The 20,021-nt window shown below is 36.7% G+C and overlaps 2 protein-coding genes across 14 annotated transcripts in view; one reads left to right on the top strand and one right to left on the bottom strand.

The window, feature by feature from the left end:
• RALGPS1 (Ral GEF with PH domain and SH3 binding motif 1) overlaps nt 1-20,021 on the bottom strand; it is an 85,098-nt gene that overhangs the window by 48,129 nt on the left and 16,948 nt on the right. The window lies entirely within an intron of this gene.
• Nucleotides 11-16,970, top strand: ANGPTL2 (angiopoietin like 2). Its single transcript, XM_042052564.1, has 5 exons — nt 11-371; nt 9,038-9,894; nt 14,172-14,365; nt 14,607-14,877; nt 15,391-16,970. Exons 2-5 carry the CDS (start codon nt 9,087-9,089, stop codon nt 15,588-15,590), a joined length of 1,473 nt encoding a protein of 490 aa, XP_041908498.1. The 5' UTR covers nt 11-371; nt 9,038-9,086; the 3' UTR covers nt 15,591-16,970.

Here is a 20,021-nt window from a genome sequence, read left to right as displayed (position 1 = left end):
AGCGCCCGGCAGCTCGCCGCTGCTTTGCCTTCTCTCTCCCTTTCCCGGCTAGGATAAGCCTGCCACAAAGAGCAGGGGTTCAAATGAGGCTGCTCCGGGCCGCTTGAAGGCTCGGCCGGCAGCGCCGAGCACCCCGCGGGAAGGTACCGGTTCGGACGCAGGGCTCAGCCCGGGCTGCCGAGCCCAGAACGCTGTTGAGCAAGAAAAACGCAGAAAAGGAAAAGAATTGCGCCTCTGTCCCAAGTACGTCCCATCCAGTCCCAGCACGGCACACGCGGACTGCGGGTCGCCGAGGCGATGTCACCGCGGTCGGGCCGCTGCTGACGGGAGCGGCCGAGGAGCGGAGGGAGAAAGCCGAGGAGAAAGCCGGGGTAAGGACGGGCAGCGCGGGGGGCTGCGGCACGGGCGCGGCTGGTTCCGGACGCATGGCTCCTGTACGGAGCCCCCCAGCTAATGTACGCTTATCAGAGCAGGACTGCTCCCTAAGATAAAGCAGCCAGCCTGTTTTGTTGAGTATTAACTCAAACAAAAAACACCCCCAAGCCCAAAGAAAAAATCCGTCACCTATTAAAATAAAAGTTGTAAAGATAGCTGAGACATTACATGCCAGGCAGTGAAAGCTCTGATATTATTTTCAAGAATACGATTTTATTTAAAAAAACCCAAAAAACCAAAAAAACTTACTTATTTTTGCACGTAACTTTGATCTTCACACTTCCTTAAACTTGCCTTCCAAGAGTTTTTCTAGGACATACTATTTCCTAAAGGAGTATCTGTATTAAAAATTATTAAATCTCCATTCAGTCTTTTTTACACTCATGTCTGATTAGGGAGATACAAAAGTTTCTGATACTTTAACAGTCTATAAAGCAAATATTTGAAGTATTTCACAAAAACATAATTTAAAAAAGAAACTAGCATTTATGAGTACATTAATGTAGGCATCAAACTATTACACGATCTAACTGCTATTTTTCATGGGTAAAATGAGTCACATTTATTAAAATATGAATCTGTTTAAAGGCTGTTATGGACAATGTGCATGCACACATACGAGCACACACAGTATGAGCACTTTCTGGTAGTGATTGGATTAAATGAAAATAAGGTGAGGCCGCTGTTAAGGGAAGCAACAACAAAAGCAGTGCTCTCTTTCAGTAATTACATTCCACATCTATGACAGAACTTCTGTAAAGACAAAGAACAATCCACAAACAACGCAACTAAAATTCTTGGTAATCAAGAAGAAAATTTGTACTTCTTGTAACTAAAAAAAAGCTTTTGCCAAAACTTAAAGTTACATGGCAACAAAAGATACATAATCTTCTGCAGTTTCTTGCAGCAACTTACAGTATTTCAAAACAAAAGTTCTCTAAGAGCTCACGAAGACACTCTCGTTCTGAAGTGTTGCTTTAGTCATCCATTCACCTCATCAGAAAAAGTATTACCTTTTAAGAAAACGGAACTTGTGCTTGAACCAAAATTTCACCAGTTTTAAGTGGGCAGAAAATCTGTCAAGATAATGTATTTTAACACAAAGAATCTTAAAGGAATTAATTGGTCAATGCCAGTGTGGCGCTTTTTACAAGGGAAGCAAGTAACTACTGGCAAACCCCCCAAAAGTTATTCCCTCCATAAGTTTGGAATTAAATTTCTCAATTCAGTTTAGTATCATGTTTTCGTAACTAAAACTGCATGCTACTATGTGTCAGCCCTTTCCTATGTATTTACTTTAAAATTTCAAGCCCAACTTTGAAGTTTTTTCAATACATGTGGTGTACATATTACTGTGCTGTATTTCCACTGTGAATTGCTGTTTCCTTTTACAAAACTGAAAACAAAAATTAGTATCTAGGTTTTTCACAGCAATACTTTTCATCTAAAAGTCAAGATGTGAGTTTATTCTAAAAGAAACCCTGCAGCAGTGGAAGTCCCTCTCCTTAGAAAAGAACACACTTCACATTAAGTCTGAAGATTACCTTTGAGAGGTAAAAATTGAGAGAATAAATTAATATAATTCCATGGAAGAAAATGTGAGAAGGACTAAAAACAGAGCATGAGCTCTAAGACGAGGGGCAGGGAGTAGGAAAGCAAGCAGATTCAAAAAATTCATGCTTGTCTGTCTTATCACAATGGTGTTGTGAAATCCAGATCATATTACTGGCTTGGTGCCTGGAACATGCCAGCTAACTGTAAGTCCACAAACACTGGCTATCAAAGGATTCTGCAGAAGCAAAAACCTAAGATTTGTTAAAAAAAATGCAAAACCAAGCCCTCTGATCTTTGCATAGCAGGATTTTACATTTTCAACACCCTTGCTTCATTTGCTTTTATAATGCAATAAAAATGTAAAACTGCATTAATCTAAAAACACCTTTTAGTATCAAAAAGTATTAAACAGTCAAGATGTGTTGCTAGCTGTTCATGTTTCTTCTTTAGAATGCACAGTTATCAAATTATGTATGACTTCACAATAAAATACAGCAGTTTATCTTTTTGAGAATAAATGCTGTCATAGCTAACACTATGCCTTTTGTGAACATGCCTTCCTTTACATGCCTCAGTGCTTGAGGACTCTGCACAAAAGATGGCATATCAGAGGTATGGAGGAAAAGCCAGCCCATCAGAAGGAGTCCTAGCCTCATTTTATTAAATATGACCAGCACAAAAGAGCTGATTAACCCACAGAGCTGAATTTTGGTTTAGTGTAGCTGAATGAGCTCATCTGTATGTATGGTATCATTTTTTCTTCATCGTCAAAGCAACCATTTCAGAAAATACGAGTGTTATGCAAAAGTGTGTATGTCATCCTTTTTATATGTGTGTTTTTCATCTATCTGGGTATTTCTAAAAGGCTTTGATGTGTGAGAGTAATTACAGTGCATTCAGTTCTGGCACGCTGGACCTACACAAACTTAACAATCCAGCCTCTAGACTGTAAGCCCTTCCTGAGTCAGAGCAATTTGTAGAGATGGAAATAAATGCTGAGTGTTGGACCTTGCCTATCCACTCTTTAATTAAATGAAAGTCACCTATTACAAAAAAACCCAACCTCCCCCAAAAAATCCCAACCCACACCACAAAAATAAAACCCTATACAGAAAATGGAGTGAAATAATTAAAAAAATTAACCCCCACAATCCTGAAATTAACTTCTAAGGTATGTAATACTCTGTGAGTCTTTTTAGGGAGGCAGAGTGACAATGATTATTGTAAAAACAACAGTTGTTATCCCAAAGATACAATTACTTAAATGGAGAATCCTATTTTATTTTGACAGCCTCTGAGCACTCCTGCTTAAGTCTAAGTCATGTAGGAAACCTACTGCATCACCTTGTTCACAAAAATTATCATAGCCCAGTAAACTAGTCTTGCCTCCTTAGTTCCTCAGCTGCAACATACAAGCCATTAAAAATCTTTTCTAACTTGTTAAAGTGAGATTTGCTGCTGTCTGCATCATATACCAGGTTCTGACTATCAGTTCCACAAACTGAACTGGTAGTGTTTTTTCTTATCTTTGCAGTAAACTCAACTATACTGCAGTCCAAATAGCTACTCAAGTCCCCAGAAATGCTCTTGTGTAACATGAGTTTTAGCACAGAAAATTGCCTTCTCTGTAAAGGAGTCTCTCCAAGGGTAGTGAGTGTCACGTATCACGTGTTCAAAAGCTGCCTTTCTATGAATGCATCACACTGTCACACCTATGTTTCTCTGGCTTTGTAGCAGTTTACTATACACAGAAATACAGTAATATTTGAAATAGCAACAAGAAATAGTAGCAAGAAGCAATTCTACTGCTTTTACCTACTGGGATCTGTTATGGTCCTTATCTGTAGAAATAACCCATAATAATGCAATTTAAGATACAAAACTTCTATTCTGGTATGAAATCCAGGGAATTATTTTACCCATTTGTCTTAGTTAAGGTTTTCCACACAAGATTCACACAGATCATTGTTTTGCTTTTGTACTTTTCCAAAATGCTACAGAGCAGATGACATCTTAAGTATCAAAACCCTTCCTCCTTAAACTGACTTGTAATCCTAAGCAACAATAAAGTTCAGTGCTCAGCCACCATCCAGTAGTCTTCCTACTGTTTAGGCTCTACTTTTTGCAGGACCCTGAAAAGCACAGGTGTAAAACGGATGTAGTATAAACTCCTAGACACAAATGCCAATCTCTCAATGGTTGAAAGACTCAACATTGCAAAACCACTTGAGATCTAGATGCAAGAGTGTTGACAATATATACTCAGGCTTTCATATACACATTTCTTGCCAGAGTAATAAGGCAAGTGTCTCTTTTATGAACAAATCTAATTCAACAAAAAACAGCCATAGCAAAAAAAAAAAAAAAAAAAAAAAAAGCAAGCTACTGGCAGCATTTTCAGATAAGCTTAATGATTTTATGATTGTTATGATAAGTCATATTTTTCATCTGATGGAGACGGACGTTCACTTGTACACAGAAATCTCCTAGGGAAAATATTTCATAAAACCTGAAAGAGACAGTTAACCAGTCTGTTTAGTAAAAATGAGATCCCCCAAGGCATGACATCAAAGCCAGCAGATAATGAAAAAAGATATACAATTTGGATTATCCAATATGATGCATATTTTAAGTAGCTGAAACCCAAAAAGACCATAGTGCTGACATTGCTACCTTTAATGCTCCTTCTTAAGGCAAGCTGATTGAAAACAGAAGTGAATATTTGCCAAACAGTAATATTTTTGCATGTAAAAATATTTTTACCTTTGTAATTTCAGTCATGACAGTGATTAAACAAGAGGTTGTGAAACATCTATAAAATTTTATATTGTAAAACACTAAAATCTTCTTGAAATAGATAAATTTCAAGATATTTGTAAAAATCAAAAGGTAACATTTTGACTAATGAAAAGGTGCATATAAGCAAGACAGAATACAGGACAGAAAAATGTTTCAAAGGAAAGCCAAAGTAAGATTTTATTTACTTTTTTTTCTCTAAAAGACAGAAAAAGCAATCAAATGCTGAAACATCCAATATCCCTTTCAGAAAGTTTATTTCCTCTTTTGTCACCAGATCATGAAAACATCCTGACTTGGGTAAACAATGAATGAGCAAACCACCTACTTCTAGTTATATACACAGATAGGCAAACATCTGGTATACAAGCTGAAATTTTAACCAAAGCACTTGTGCTGGATAGGAGTGTAAAGCTGGGACAATTATATGCCACACAACAATGCCACCAAACGTTTTCATACAAATGCAGTTATACTGGCAAAAGACAAACAGGAAAAAAAAGCATTTCGCCTGAATAAAAAGTAAAATATACTGCCATGAAAAGTGCTTTTATGAGTACTGAACAGCTAGAATCTAGAAATGGAATAATAAAATTACTTCAGTCTAATTACAAGCTCCATTTGATGTTTAATCAAAATAATTTCTTTTTAAGTGTGCTTCATTCACCTGTGTTTTGTTGGTATGCTTGTATGTTAAAGTTTTGTCAGTATGCATGAGGATAAGAGACAGACACGCTGTATTTCCAGTAATTAAGAAAATTTGCCCCAGACCTGCAAGCGTGCTTTTAGGTTGAAAAGTCTACAGCTGCCTAAGTGGAATTTTGCACTGGGAACAAATACAGCCCTAGTAAGATAGTTTCCTCCCAGGCCACTGCAGAAGAGCTACTGGCAGAGGGTGAGAGGAAGGGAGCCAGAGAAAGTGGAAGAACTGAATGATCAGCAAGCAATGGCAGCAGTCAAGTACAAGGAGCATCAGCAATTACTGGGCACAGGAGAAAACTGAAAGCTCATGTCCTAGACATCAGATACGTTCTTCCTCTCACCTGGAAAGGAATCCTAATGTCCTAAGAATCAGATGTTCTGCTACTCAAAGAGGAAGGTATTAAAAAAGCATTAAATCCTTCCTTAAAATTGTTTCTCTGGCTTCCCTCCCTAGCTCCTCCATTCCAGGAAGCTTTTTTGTCCCTGGAAGATTAATCACTGAGAGTTGTTCAAATGACCATGTTGTGAACTCCATTTTAATCCAACTGCAGAAAGGAAGGAATGCCATTTATTCATGTGGTCCTTCACAATATGCAACAAATAGGCCTCATTCTAAACACTTTTTTTTTTTTTTACCAAACAAGTACAGAAAATAAGAGACTTAGGAAGTTTTCATAAACAGACTACAAGAAGAACAGCTGATGACAGTATGGTTCTCGTTTCTGTTTCTACTGGGGCATTCTTTTACCAGTGTGATTTTCCTTCCACTCATTTTTCTTGTAAGAAGAACATCTTCGAAAAGGTAACACACAGGCAGGATAATGACAGAGAAACATTTCAGCACAGTCTAATCATGCTGATGGCATTCACTGGTGGCCTGCCGTCTGCAACCGGTGGTCAAACCCTAGAACAGGCTTCCTAGAGAGGGGTCACTCACATGGTCAGGCAGTGGGACTAGATGATCATTAAGATGGTATGTTATAATGAGGCTGATGAACTTTGTCCCATTATTTTCTTACACAGTTCTTAAAAAAAATTGGGAGGAAAAATCTGTTAGATGTTGCCCTTTCTTCAGCTCAGAAAAGTATGGGTACCCCAAAGCCATGCTCAATTAAAGATATGAGATGCTGTAACATCTGAGCTGTAACAGAAGTGAACTCTGAGGAAAAAATTAGTTTCTTTTCCATGGTCACAATAAGTACAGGTATAGAGGGGGGAGAAAAGGATATTAAAATTCCAACAGTGAAATAAAACTGTTTTACACCTATATGCAAGAGACATTTGCAAAACCAGTCATCTGTGCAGGAACATGAGGCTTGGAAAACTGCCCGGTTTTCCAAGTGTGACCTGCTGTGCAAATGCTGATTATGCAAGTTAAAGCTGTCTGAGGTGAATTTACGTTCCCTGTTTTCCAGGGCTCCAAATAGCACTGCTTTCCTTACAGAAACCGTGTCAAACTCCAGATTTTCACCTGACATGCTTTCAAGATTTTTGAAAAGTTCTGTACAGCACAATTCCTTTCTACTTGCAAAATGAAAATGAGTTTATTCCAAATAAGAAACTGAGGCAAAAAGATATATCCAAAAGTTTTAAGAAAGATTAAGTCCTGGTCACTTTGTTTGAGTCTTTTACAGAAACATCTATGGTTTATTTCACAAAAACAGAAAAATACGAATGACAACCATCTCTCTTCTCAGTATGAATAATTAAGGATGCATATCCATTATTAGCTTGAAATTAAAAAAAAAAAACCAAACTCCTAAAAGTCAGCAGCTGCCTAGAATCATAAAACAGTTTAGATTGGATGGGACCTTATCTTTGTCATACAAAGCAAGTCTAGTTTCAACATTAGATCAGACTGCTCATAGCCTTACCTAAATCAAAACTTCATGTATTTCCAGGAATGGAGAATCTACCACCTATTTGGGTGACTGCTTCAGTCCTCAGTCACCCTCACAGTGAAGCTCATTTTTTAATAAAACCCAATTTTTTCCTGAGGTAATTTGTATCCACCATATACTTTCACTGTGCACTTCCAAAAAGAAATTAATCTTCTTTATGAACACCCATTAAGTAGCTGAAGAGAGCAGTAAGATGTCTTTTTTTACCTTCTCTTCTGGAGGCTACACAAACCATGCTCTTCCTGCTACTCTTCATGCATCATGTCTGCCAGCCTCCAGCAATCCATGCTGGGTGTACTCAGCTGGACTCACTCCAGTTTCTCACAGCTGTTACTATCACCATTTCATGTAATTTAAAAAAATTTATGGTACTAACGATGTAAGGTGATAGATACTTAAATACTGACTGGTTATTCCCTGTGAAATGTTTTACAAGCAAAGAAAAACAGGATGGCAACACCACCTTGGTTAAAAAGTATCAGTCTTTTTATACACTGAAAAAACTCCACACTGCATTTTTCATTCATTTTATTTAAGAAAACTAGGTTGCTTATGAGTATTAAAATTCAACAACAAAAAAGCTTTAGAAATACATGACATCAAAGTGCTGTTCAAGTGGCTGATCAGAGAGTGGTTTGTGAAATGGGCATTTCTGGCAGCAGTGACAATGCTAAACCCATGTTTCCGAGTGTACTGTTGCCTACAAAGTTCTGGTATTGACTTATTTTTCAAGAGATTGTGAAGGCCTCAGCTTTCCACCTTGAATATGAATCTGCGTGGAGAATAAGTTAGGGTAATTTCACCAAAGGGGAGCTGTTGCAGTTGCCTGTAGACAGTACCAGCTGATTTAGATCACTGTGCACCATACACAGACACAGCTGCTTTTCCCCTTTCATGAAGGAACTCTGAAGTGAGATGACTAGGCTGAGTGTAGAGACAGTGTCTCCAGTGAGAATCACAGTAAATGTTTCGGTTGTAAATTCTACTAGTCTGGAAAAATAACAGATTTTACTGCCTATAATATCTGAGTAGTAGAGTTTTTAATTTACAGTTATTAAGGACTAATGTAAAATAAGTTTTTCCTTTTTTTTTTTTTTAAACAATGGAGGTTCAATACTGCTGAATAAAGTAAAATTGTTACATGTCACCTAAGCTGTATCTCTTGCAATATATATATACGCAGTTATAAAATACTGCAAATTAACTATTTGATATTTTTAGAACTTCTAGCAGCATTAATACGCATATTAATTTACATTCTGTTTACATTTAAAGGTTGTATTTGTAACTGTAAGAAATGGAAAGTGTAATTAATATTTAAATGAAAACACCAATCTTGAAAACTTTTGTGGTACTTGCCTAGAAGAAAGGACTCTTCAAATCCTTTTATTTATTGCTTACTTTCTTATGGTTCTTGGCAGGCTTTAGATGAACTAGCAACTAGTAACTACAGTTCTGACCATAGAAAGATACAACTAATCCCCATGATGTCCACTTTAATCAACAGAAGTTGATGCTGGACAAGAAAAATACCTCATCTGTACTCATAGTTACTATGTACTATTTTGTAAGTTTTAGAAGAGATTATTATTTGTAAATCCACACTGATTTCCTACTCCTTACTTACTGTTAAATTTATTTTAAAACAGATTTTAGGAAGTTCTTTGCAGAAGAATATTTGACCAGAACTAGAGGATCATGATGACAACAAGATTCATCTGTTTAATGCTAGTAACTGTTGTGGGAGTTACTACAAGTGAAACACAGGAATTTGAAGGCAATGACAAGGAAAAAGATCAAGAATTCATTTATATGAACAGATATAAGCGTTCCAGTGACACACAGGACAAATGCACTTACACCTTTATTGTACCTCAGCAGAGAGTGACAGGTGCCATTTGTGTAAATTCTAAGGAGCCTGAAGTTTTGCTTGAAAACAGGGTAAATAAACAAGAATTACAGTTACTTAACAATGAACTTCTTAAACAAAAGAGACAAATAGAAACTCTCCAGCAACTGGTAGAGGTGGATGGTGGAATTGTTAATGAAGTTAAACTCTTAAGAAAAGAGAGCAGAAATATGAATTCTCGTGTCACACAACTCTACATGCAGCTATTACATGAAATTATCCGAAAACGTGATAACGCCTTAGAACTTTCTCAACTTGAAAATAAGATTTTGAACCAAACTGCAGATATGTTGCAGCTTGCAAACAAATACAAAGACTTAGAGCACAAGTATCAACATTTGATGTCAATTGCCAATAACCAGACAATAATAATTGCCCAGCTGGAAGAACACTGTCAAAGAATGCCATCCATAAAGCCACTGCCACAAACTCCACAACCACCAATTAAAGTGTACCATCCTCCTACTTACAATCGTATTAATAACCAGATATCTACTAATGAGATTCAAAGTGATCAGAACTTAAAGGTTCTGCCACCTACCTTGCCAACCATGCCTGCAGTTACTAGTATTCCAACTTCAACTGATAAACCATCTGGTAAGTAGTATTACTGATACATTTACTTCAGTTTATGCTAATATGCAGTGGGCAATATTTTAATTGTAATAATCAAAAATGCAGTCAGAATTTATTTAGCTGGCAAATTTTACATATATGCTGTAGTACAAACACAGAAAGAAAGCAAAAAAATGAACTGTGAATGTCTAAGACTCAGACACACTAGCCCCACAGATTTTCTCATGCTACTTTGCCAAGACAAACCTATCATTTTTATTATATGTATGAGATAAAGGACTTTCAAAAAATCTTACTATCAAGTCATCTAAATTCTATTTACCCTTGCTCAAGACTGAACTGCTACAAGTCATGACATCTGAAGGAGTTTGACACTGTGTAAACATTTATGAAGTTACTACAAATTTGTTGATCTAGCATACGATAATGCGCTTGTGTAATTAACAAAGGAATACATAGTTGCTGTGTATCTTACTTGGGGCACTTGTGCTTTAGACAGGAGAAAAAAAGGAAGGAAGTGGTGGAATAGTAAGGGATATTATACAGACCTTATGAAGAGTCTTAAGAGTTCTGCCACAAACAAGATTAGATTATGTGAAATCACATTAGGAAACAACTGATCTACGTGATTACAAAAGTAACAGGTAAAGAATTCAGTTTCACCTATGGTCCCACATTTGAAAAAAACCATACCCAAAACAGTTCAGGTATGTGTTCCATACAAGAAAGGTCTGCTCTTCACTGTGTGGATGACACATATCTTCTTCAGAAAAAAGACAGGGAGTCACAGATCTCTGAACTCGGAGCTAACTGAAATAAAGTAATGCAGGGGAACTGCACTCCGTGTATTTCATGGCTATTTGCAACATACTCCAAAGGACATCAACAAACTTTTTAGGGCTATCAAATAATGCAACTGCCACATGTTAAAAACCAAACCAAAAGACCCCCAGCTTGTTTCTCCATGGAAATACTCACAATGAAAAAAACTTGAGTTAAGGTCTCTCAGTCGAAAGCACTGAGTCTCTTAAGTCTTTAAAGTCTCTAAACCATTTTGCTACAAAGCAGCATTTTCATGGAATTGCCAAAGATGAGCTCACCAAAGCCTGCATTTGTGGCATGCAGAACCTCTGCCAGAAATATCACAATTCTGATCTATTATATAAGGAAAAGTTCTCAGAAGAAAATCAGGTCTACTACAACTCCTCTGGAGCAATACACTATGGCCTCTTTAATAATTACATTTTTACTTCAATCTCAAAGTAGGTTCAAGCTTTCAACAGTATTCCCGTATCTTTCTGGAAGTGAAATACCTTTCCCCTTCATTCCCTTACACTCTTTGAAAACTTGTTAATTGGTGCACATCCTCCTTGTGCTTTCAAGTCCTTAAACTGGAGCTGAGGATTCACTATCAAACAGCAGAACAGAAAGTTACCTCAGGTGCACAGTACTTCCACTGATCTATCCTCATACATTTTCCTGCTTTTGGAGAGTAAAACGCTAATTTGGAACCAGTTTGCAACCCTGTAGAACTCCCAGATCTTCACCTGAAGAAGTGCTGGTTATTCAGCAATTTTTCACATTGATCTCCTGAGGTCCCTTTGGCAGTGCACAATTCTAAGATTTGACATCTGCTCCTTCTCCCTGGATTATGTAACTTCTCAGAAAAAGAAGTTTCATGCTTCTCCTGCACAAGTTGATTATAATATTCTCTTATTTTCTCACTTGCAGCTTTTTATTTGTTCAAGCAAATTTCCAACAACTGAAGTTAAGCTAATTAAGCTTTTATTTCCAGGGTATCCTCCTTCCCCTCTCCTCACATTTCTTTTCAGTCAAGAAACATTTAATACCTTTTCCTCATCCTCCAGAATGTTCTCCATTCACAAAGCACATCTCAAACAAAACCCCTCCTTACAATTAATGCCATAAAAGATGCTTCAGTTGGGTGTCCGGACCCTCAAAAAGACACCCACAAGCAACATCCTACAAACCAAATAAAACCCACCACCACAACTGCCCAGCCACTGGAAAAAATCCACCCATACTTCATCCAGTCCTTTCCATAGTATGTGTTGAGTTCTCAACCTTAGCCAAAGCTCCTGGCTGTACTAACCATCTGATCATAGCCAACCTGTGCAATGAAAACCAAAGCAAAATACAAGAAAAATAATGAATGTCTTCTATTAATCTGTTGACAGCCTTCCTTTCTCAAAAAGTAGTAGACCAATATTCTCTCTTTATCACAGTCTTACTACAGTCTTACTACTCTCAGTAGCTTTAGTATAAACTTTGTCCATGCTGTTTGTTTTCTGGTTGTGGTTTTTTTGTTGGTTTTTTTTTGGTAGGTGCCCCATTCCTGGAAGTGTCCAAGACCAGGCTGGATGGGGCTTGGAGCAACCTGGCCTAGTGGAAGATGGCCATGCCTGTGGAAAGGAGGTGGAATGAGATGAGCTTTAAGACTCCTTCCAACCCAAGCCTTTCTGCGATTCTATGACTCCCTAGAGACGATTTTATCAAAACTACCTACCTTAAAGTCAGGGTGTTCTCGCTTTTTCAAGGGAAAATACCTTAGTGGAAATTTTGAAAAGTTACTGTCTGACAAAAAACCACTTATCATGGAAAAACAGTGGCAAATTCTACTTTGACATATTTCTAAAAGTTCACCTCAAATCACTTTCAGAAAAAAGAATTGTGTGCAGTAGAGCACTGCTGCCATGTGCCATATAAGAAACAGCAAGATTAGAATGGTGTAAATACTATACTGCATACTGCTATATATTTATTTTTATGAAGACAAGATCAAAGCTCTTTGACTATTTTAGGAGTTTCTTCAATAATGACTTTCTTTTTTATTTTTAGTAAGTGCCACTACATACATATTGTGATAAAATAAACCAGAGCAATTTACATTATTAATACTCATTAACATTTTCTTCCCCCCTCTCATAATGAGCCGTGCAACTGTGTGACAGAGCACAGCATCTGCATCTTAACTTCCAGAAATCTAAACAGTTAGCCACAAAAGAAATGGAAAAGGGGCTTAGAAGCACAACTCCAGGTACACTCTCTGATTATGACTGAGGCAACAAGAACACAGCATTCATTAGCCACAGAACAAAGACTTGGATTGCCTCTTTGTACACTGACTTGCCGATTAAAAGAATTAAAAAGACCAAAAAAACCATAATCTCCAAAACACTGAGATCATTTTTATGAAACTAATTTATTTCTAACTCATTTGCTGGGTACCATTACTAGTGTTGGACAGGGAATTATGAAAAAGCATAGGACTGAGATAATTTAAAACAGAAATTACTCTTGATAGCAGTATATGCTTCAGTAAGGCTCCTAATGAGAAGATCTGACAAGCCTGACTCCTTCAGTGAGTAAGCCTTACTCCTTCAGTGGGCAGGGAGAATCAATCCAGGGGCTCTAATCTCTAATCCTGAGGATTCTTTTTGGCTTCACTCTTCTGCTCAGGAAGCAGCTGGGGGAGTCTATCTACAGATATCAACACAGATGCTAAATCATTTATATCTGAATTTCTCAGACTCATTAAAATGGAATCTATCTTACCATTGGAGAAAATGTCTTAAAAAATCAGGAATATAAGATACTTTAAAAAGTGTAAGCTCTTTATGGACTCTACTGAACTGAAGGAAAAAATGCATTTTCTCTCCTTCTGAAAACAAGACTGTGTTAACTGCTATGTCTGTGAATGCAAAGCATTTTAAGAGTGTTCTCATTTATATAAAGTGTCTCTCACAAGCACTCCACGTAAAAAAAAAACCAACTTAATTTCTATGTTACATTGTAATTTATTAAGGCGGCACTAAGACCTACAATCAGAATTTATGTTGTTGCTTCCACTGTTAATGTCTCTGCCAGTGACATTTTTGGGGATCTAAAAAGCTGAATTTCTCAAAGGCAGAATAAAGGTCAAACTTACTGTTTTGTTTTGAAGGAAATTCTTACTGATCTATGGAGTCATTCATATTTATGTTTCTTTGAAGATATAATAGATGGTAAAAGTACCAGTACAGCTGCCTTAAAAAAAATAAATTTTTAGAAAATCTACATTTAGCAGTAATTCATTGTGATATGTTCCAGAAATAAAGTTACAATAAATGCACCTGTCTGAAAACACTTGGTGGATACTCGTCCTTCAATAAGAGGAAAAACAAATCCACTATTCAGTGAAACCAATCTACTATAAAAAGCTACCAGTTCAAATACTGCCCTGCATTAAAGGTATGCTCAATGGCAGTTTGATGCAGAGCCCTTCTGTTTTGACACAGGGCCCTGGAGAGACTGTCTACAAGCATTAGAAGACGGCCATGACACAAGCTCCATCTATCTTGTAAAACCAGAAAACACAAACCAGCTGATGCAGGTCTGGTGTGACCAACGGCATGACCCCGGTGGCTGGACCGTCATTCAGAGACGTCTGGATGGCTCTGTCAACTTTTTCAGGAACTGGGAGACATACAAGGTTAGGATGAGAGAGCCAGTTAATGTTTTCCACCCTCTAAAACTTATCGGTAAAGTTAATTTAAAGAGTGATTTTAGAGTCTGGCCAAGAGCCTACTTGAAAAAGAACTTGTGTGTTTATCCTTACAGAAGAGGAAGTCTCTATAAAATAAGTTACTGCAGTTTTCTACTTAAGAATACACTCATATTTACCACTAACACAGATGCAGGATATTAACATGCTTCTCTTGCTTCCTTTACAGCAAGGATTTGGTAATATAGATGGAGAATATTGGCTTGGATTAGAAAACATTTATTGGTTAACAAATCAAGGTAACTACAAACTGCTCATAACAATGGAAGACTGGTCAGGTAGAAAAGTATTTGCTGAGTATGCCAGCTTCAGACTGGAGCCTGAGAGTGAGTACTACAAGCTGAGACTGGGACGCTACAACGGCAACGCAGGAGATTCTTTCACTTGGCACAACGGCAAACAGTTCACCACGCTAGACAGGGACCATGACGTATATACAGGTAGGAGGTCCCTCTCAGCTGCCTTGCCATTTTTGCATTTATATCCCACCCCCCCACCCCTTTAATCTTTTTTTTTTGAAAAACGAAAAATACTTACAGTTATACATACAAAGAAAGAAATTGCACTTACAAAGGGATTTGTCAGTTAGTACCTTATGAAGTACAAACGGATGTGTCAACCCTTACACATGCTAACACCAAAACTAAAAGTCATTTACACTAGACAAGGGTCTGTAAAATACCCTATGGATGGTTTTTTGAGACAGTAACACACACTGATTTTCAGGCAAGAGAGAGTAACAAGAAGGATTCTATCTGTAGAACGTAACTACTTAGCTGGTTCCTGAAGAAGCCTAAGTTCACCTTGTATCACAGGATATCTACGTGTTAAACATACAGTTACTAAAAAAACCCCAAAAAACCCCAAAACAACCAACCAAGTTTTGTATATAGCTTGCTTGCTTTAAGATTTTTCATTTATTTCTCAGACTGAACTGGAGCTTTCCTTTGCAGGTAACTGTGCTCATTACCAGAAGGGAGGATGGTGGTACAATGCGTGTGCTCACTCAAATCTCAATGGGGTCTGGTATCGTGGAGGACACTACCGCAGTCGATATCAGGATGGTGTTTACTGGGCTGAATTCCGGGGAGGATCATATTCACTAAAGAAAGTTGTTATGATGATAAGACCTAACCCTAACACATTTCACTGAAATAACTCTTCTCTTGGTTTGCTTTATTGCTCTAAAAATCACATAAAGCTATGATGTTATTACCTGAAATTATCTTTTCAGAAATAAGGAATGTAAGATACTGTACATTTATTGATATGAGGGCTTGTATATTGTATTTTCAAGAATCATCCCAGGAAAAAGAGCTGATGAAAAAAAAGGAACTGTAATAACATTCAGAACACGTCTTGGTACTATTAGAACTCACAGTTTAGATGAAAACTGTAGATAAACTGCCGGGTTTTTATTCCCTGTAAATTAAGTCTGGATGATAAAAATATTGCCACCACATTTAAGTATTTTTGTATGTTATGTATAAATATTCTCAAATACAGGAAATATTACAAACTGTACAGCAAGAGTTTTATTATTGTTATTATAAGCAATCATTTGACACAGGAATCATATCCTTTGAACTATGTAGCTGGTATATGTACATTAGTGTGACGATTATGTAATCTTTATTAACTACCATGAATAAAGTTAGTATATAATTCTGTTTTGAGAGCAGATACTCAAACCATTACCATCCTCATAAATCTGGCCTTTTCCCTTCACTAAGAGCATTTAAATAATCTGCTCCTATAAAAATTCACCATTAATTCAAATATTTTAGATTAAAAACACTAATTATTTTTCTTACCAAAATGAAGTAATTACTTGCATATGGAAATTAATCCAGATTTATAACAGGTATTATGTGCTATATAGCCAACATATTATACTACACAACTGTTACAGTATTTTGTACCTGACTTCAGTGATTACCTGCTGTGTAGCCTCTGTAATCAGAAATGGCTGGATATAAATTAAAGGGTCTATCCAACTTTGCAGGCAAATGATGGATACCAATTTATAAGCTATTTAATATCCTTAGCCTTTAAATAAAAATTATATAGAGAACTTATCAGTAGCCAAGAGAAGTTATTTTTAACGTATTTCATAATTATAACATTACTGTCAAATTATTAAATAGAATTACTCAATTTATATTTAGAGGTCAGTCACACTTATGAAATACAGACTGCCATAATTCTAATATTCTTCTGAAATAGGTTTCTATAACAGATTGTTAACACACCCATTACAAAACAGCAACTACTACAAAAAATACAAGTTAAAAAATGCATAAAAGAGGCAGAGTAAAAGCCTCCAGAAGTTCAACATATTTTTTTGGTCAGCCTGTAAGACACTGAGCGTTTGTGTGTGTTTGCATACTTTTCCCTTATTACCTCATCACATCTTTACCACAGTATGTGTGATTTAGCATGTGTTGTATATAACTGAAAGTAGGGTTTTTAATATATTAGATTACCCCTGTAATATTGTAATCCCTTAATAAAGTAACAAATGTTATTTTGACATGTTCAGATTTCATCCTGTTGTAGTTCACATTACTTCACATCAGTCCGCCTCTGATTCAAACAAACTCTGATACGCAACCGCTGTTCACATGTGTGAAGTGTTTAAATATTGCAACATAAAAACCAAAACAATTTTCAGCTGAGAAAAATACAGAATTTCCAAACAGCCCAAGGAGGAACAACTTTTTGTAGGTTAAATGAAATGAATGCCCAAAATTTTCAACTGGTATTCAAGCTTTACCTTCCACGGGTTTGTCTACTGGATTCTGGAAAAGATTTAAGTTTTAGATAAGAAATATTAAATGCACCTAAGCATACTCAATGGCCCTAAATCCTGGCTGCAATGCTCTTACAACCAGTAGCATTACACCTACTTCATGCTTGGCTTGAGGAAAGAACCCAGAGAACTTCAGGTACCCGTTGTGCAGATCGCAAGAATGAGGCATTCCCTAGAAAAGCTATTAGCGTTGCTCTTCTGTAGCTGGAGATACGGCTGCAGATACATCTTCATAGCATACACTCATAATAGGCTTTAAACCCACGTCCAAGTTAACAGTCTTTTGTTAAAATAATCGCATTTCTTAACCTTTATACCTAAAAGGTGAATGATTTACTTAGATACTCATCCATGTAATTAAAAAAGATAATGCACAGAAGTCTGTTCATGATTACCTGGAGATACCACATCTGAGTAGAGAACTTACTAATTTTTTACATAAAATTTGCATAAAATAATTTTAAAAACAGAGCCTGGCACATCAGAAACAACACTAGAAATTTGGAACTTATACTGTGAAGTTATTGGCAAGTATATTGGTAGAAATAACGGATTTGCAAAATTTCTATGCTTATTTTTTAAAAAATTCACACAACAGAACTCAGTTTCCACTAAGTCCACCTACTATAGTAGATGACATTACTATAAACTGTGAAAGGCCTTAGTTTTTGCTGTTTCCCTAATTATTTCCAAAGGTTTCAATTATATTATTTCATCGCTCCCCAAATGTACATCTTTGACAACACTGCAGTCTAAAAATCCCATACAATACACCTTCCTATCATTAGCAAAAGCACCTTAGGTGAGTTTTTACAAGAGAGAATTGCGGCACTATGGAGAAGATTTCTAACAACTTCAATTCTCCTGTAAACCTCCATTTCAAGAAGTGCCATAGGAATAGTCCTGCAACAGCAAACTCCTAGAAATTGAGGTTGCTCTTCTGAATTTTTGAAATATCTCTACCTTCTTCGGAAGAGTGAAGAAAATGCTGTCAAACGAATACATTATCTATGTATCAGGAATGAAATAGTGGGGCTCCACTTACAGTATTTAGACAAAAAGCTGTCACAAGATCGATGTTACCTCAGACAACAACTAGTTATTTTGCATACACATTTCCAAAGAATTCTTTCCTGAAACTGTTCTATTATCATTCAAAGTTTCCAGATTTTGCCCCACTGTTGTATCCCAAGGAGAAAAAAGCAAACAGTGCAACAAATCTATAAATTATAACATCATACCCATCTTTCTTTGTTCTACAGCATACAGAGACAACCTAAAAGATCACCAGCCATGAAGACAAGAAAGAGCTGTAGCTAGCAATTACACCCATGAATTTTCAAAACAACGTGACTGCTATTTTTTCCTAAATCACACTGTGGCTGAACACTTCCAACAGTCCACATCACAGCCTTGCCAATCCCATGATTTGTTTTTTTCTTTCCTTCTCTCTCTAAAGTTGAAAGACCTGTCTGAAAACAAAACAACTGCTGGATATTTTAAACATAGTAAGGAATATATTAGTTTCTCATTTTATAGCCTGGTTGGAAACATAAGAGCAGTTGTCTGCTGTATTCATCTGGTTACACAAAATGTCCAACTGCAACTCTTAGAATGCAGGGAAAGCTTTACTTTACAAGAACAGCAACACTGCCTAGTCTTTGTAATCAGCAGGGAGAGGGTCTCTCATGTATGAAACGCCAGATACAACATATGCAGGAGGATTCAAAGTCTCATGGAGACTGGCTAGAAAACAGCAGGAATTTCAGATTCAATCCTGTAACTCAGCAACATGCCGATTTTTTCCTTTCACTTTCATTACCCAAGTATTTTATTAGGCTTGTAACACTTAAGTTCATTTCAGAAATATTTTAAATCTTATCTAGAAGTGGCTTGGAGTGATGTAATAATAACTGGATAGTATTAAAACACTTCTTACACAAGGCTGTGAGCCAATTCTATAAACCAGAGTACCTGGAAAACTTAAGTGGCAGTTTTAATTTCCCAGTACATTCTCCAGCTCATTTCAAACAATCTCAGGCTTCCCATTCTCTAATAACTAAGTAACTTTCTTGCAGTGAGACAAGAGGCTGTACAGCACAAAACAGGATTCCCATGAACTCTGCAAATCTTCACACCTTGTCACTCTCATTCAATTGTTTTATGTTCAGTAGTTACTCCTAAAATCAGCTATTAGTCTACTTGTTCATTTAAACAGAATAAAGAAGCAGTTCTGTAAGTAATGTCTTCCTTGAGAAGAAATTTTTCACTGAAACAATATTCTCTTTTGATAAGCTAATATTCATTCAAACCTGAAGTTATTTACAAAGCAGTTTCAATAACTCGAATCAAGTTTTCAAGACAGTTTTAGAAGTATGGCCATTAGGAATGGCTGTCAAATTTATTAAATAAGAAGTATTTTAGATAAGCAGTGCTGATTGTTTTCCACAGCAAGTTGTACTGGGACTCATGCTGCTCGACCTATTCGTAAGTGATCTGAAAATGGGAATGAACAGTGGAACAAAAATCTGCTAATGATATTAGCTAATTGAGAGGAGCAAAGAGAAGGGCAGACCGATAGGAATTACAGAAGGATTTATGAGATAAACTGCTTGAACAGTAAAACAGAAGATGAAAATCTACAGACAGTGTTACATACAAGGGGAAAAAAAAATCCTGACTTTCCATATAAAACAAAAAAAGTAAACCAGTGCCAATAAAGGCATAATCTTAGCATTACAATAAACAGTTCATTATTGCTACTAAACTTTG

The sequence above is a fragment of the Corvus kubaryi genome, unplaced genomic scaffold (genome assembly GCF_017639235.1).
Source record: "Corvus kubaryi isolate FWS band 111438036 unplaced genomic scaffold, C.kubaryi_AGA036_p1.0 78, whole genome shotgun sequence".
Classification (NCBI taxonomy): domain Eukaryota; kingdom Metazoa; phylum Chordata; class Aves; order Passeriformes; family Corvidae; genus Corvus; species Corvus kubaryi.
This window is presented reverse-complemented; position numbering and strand designations above follow the sequence as displayed.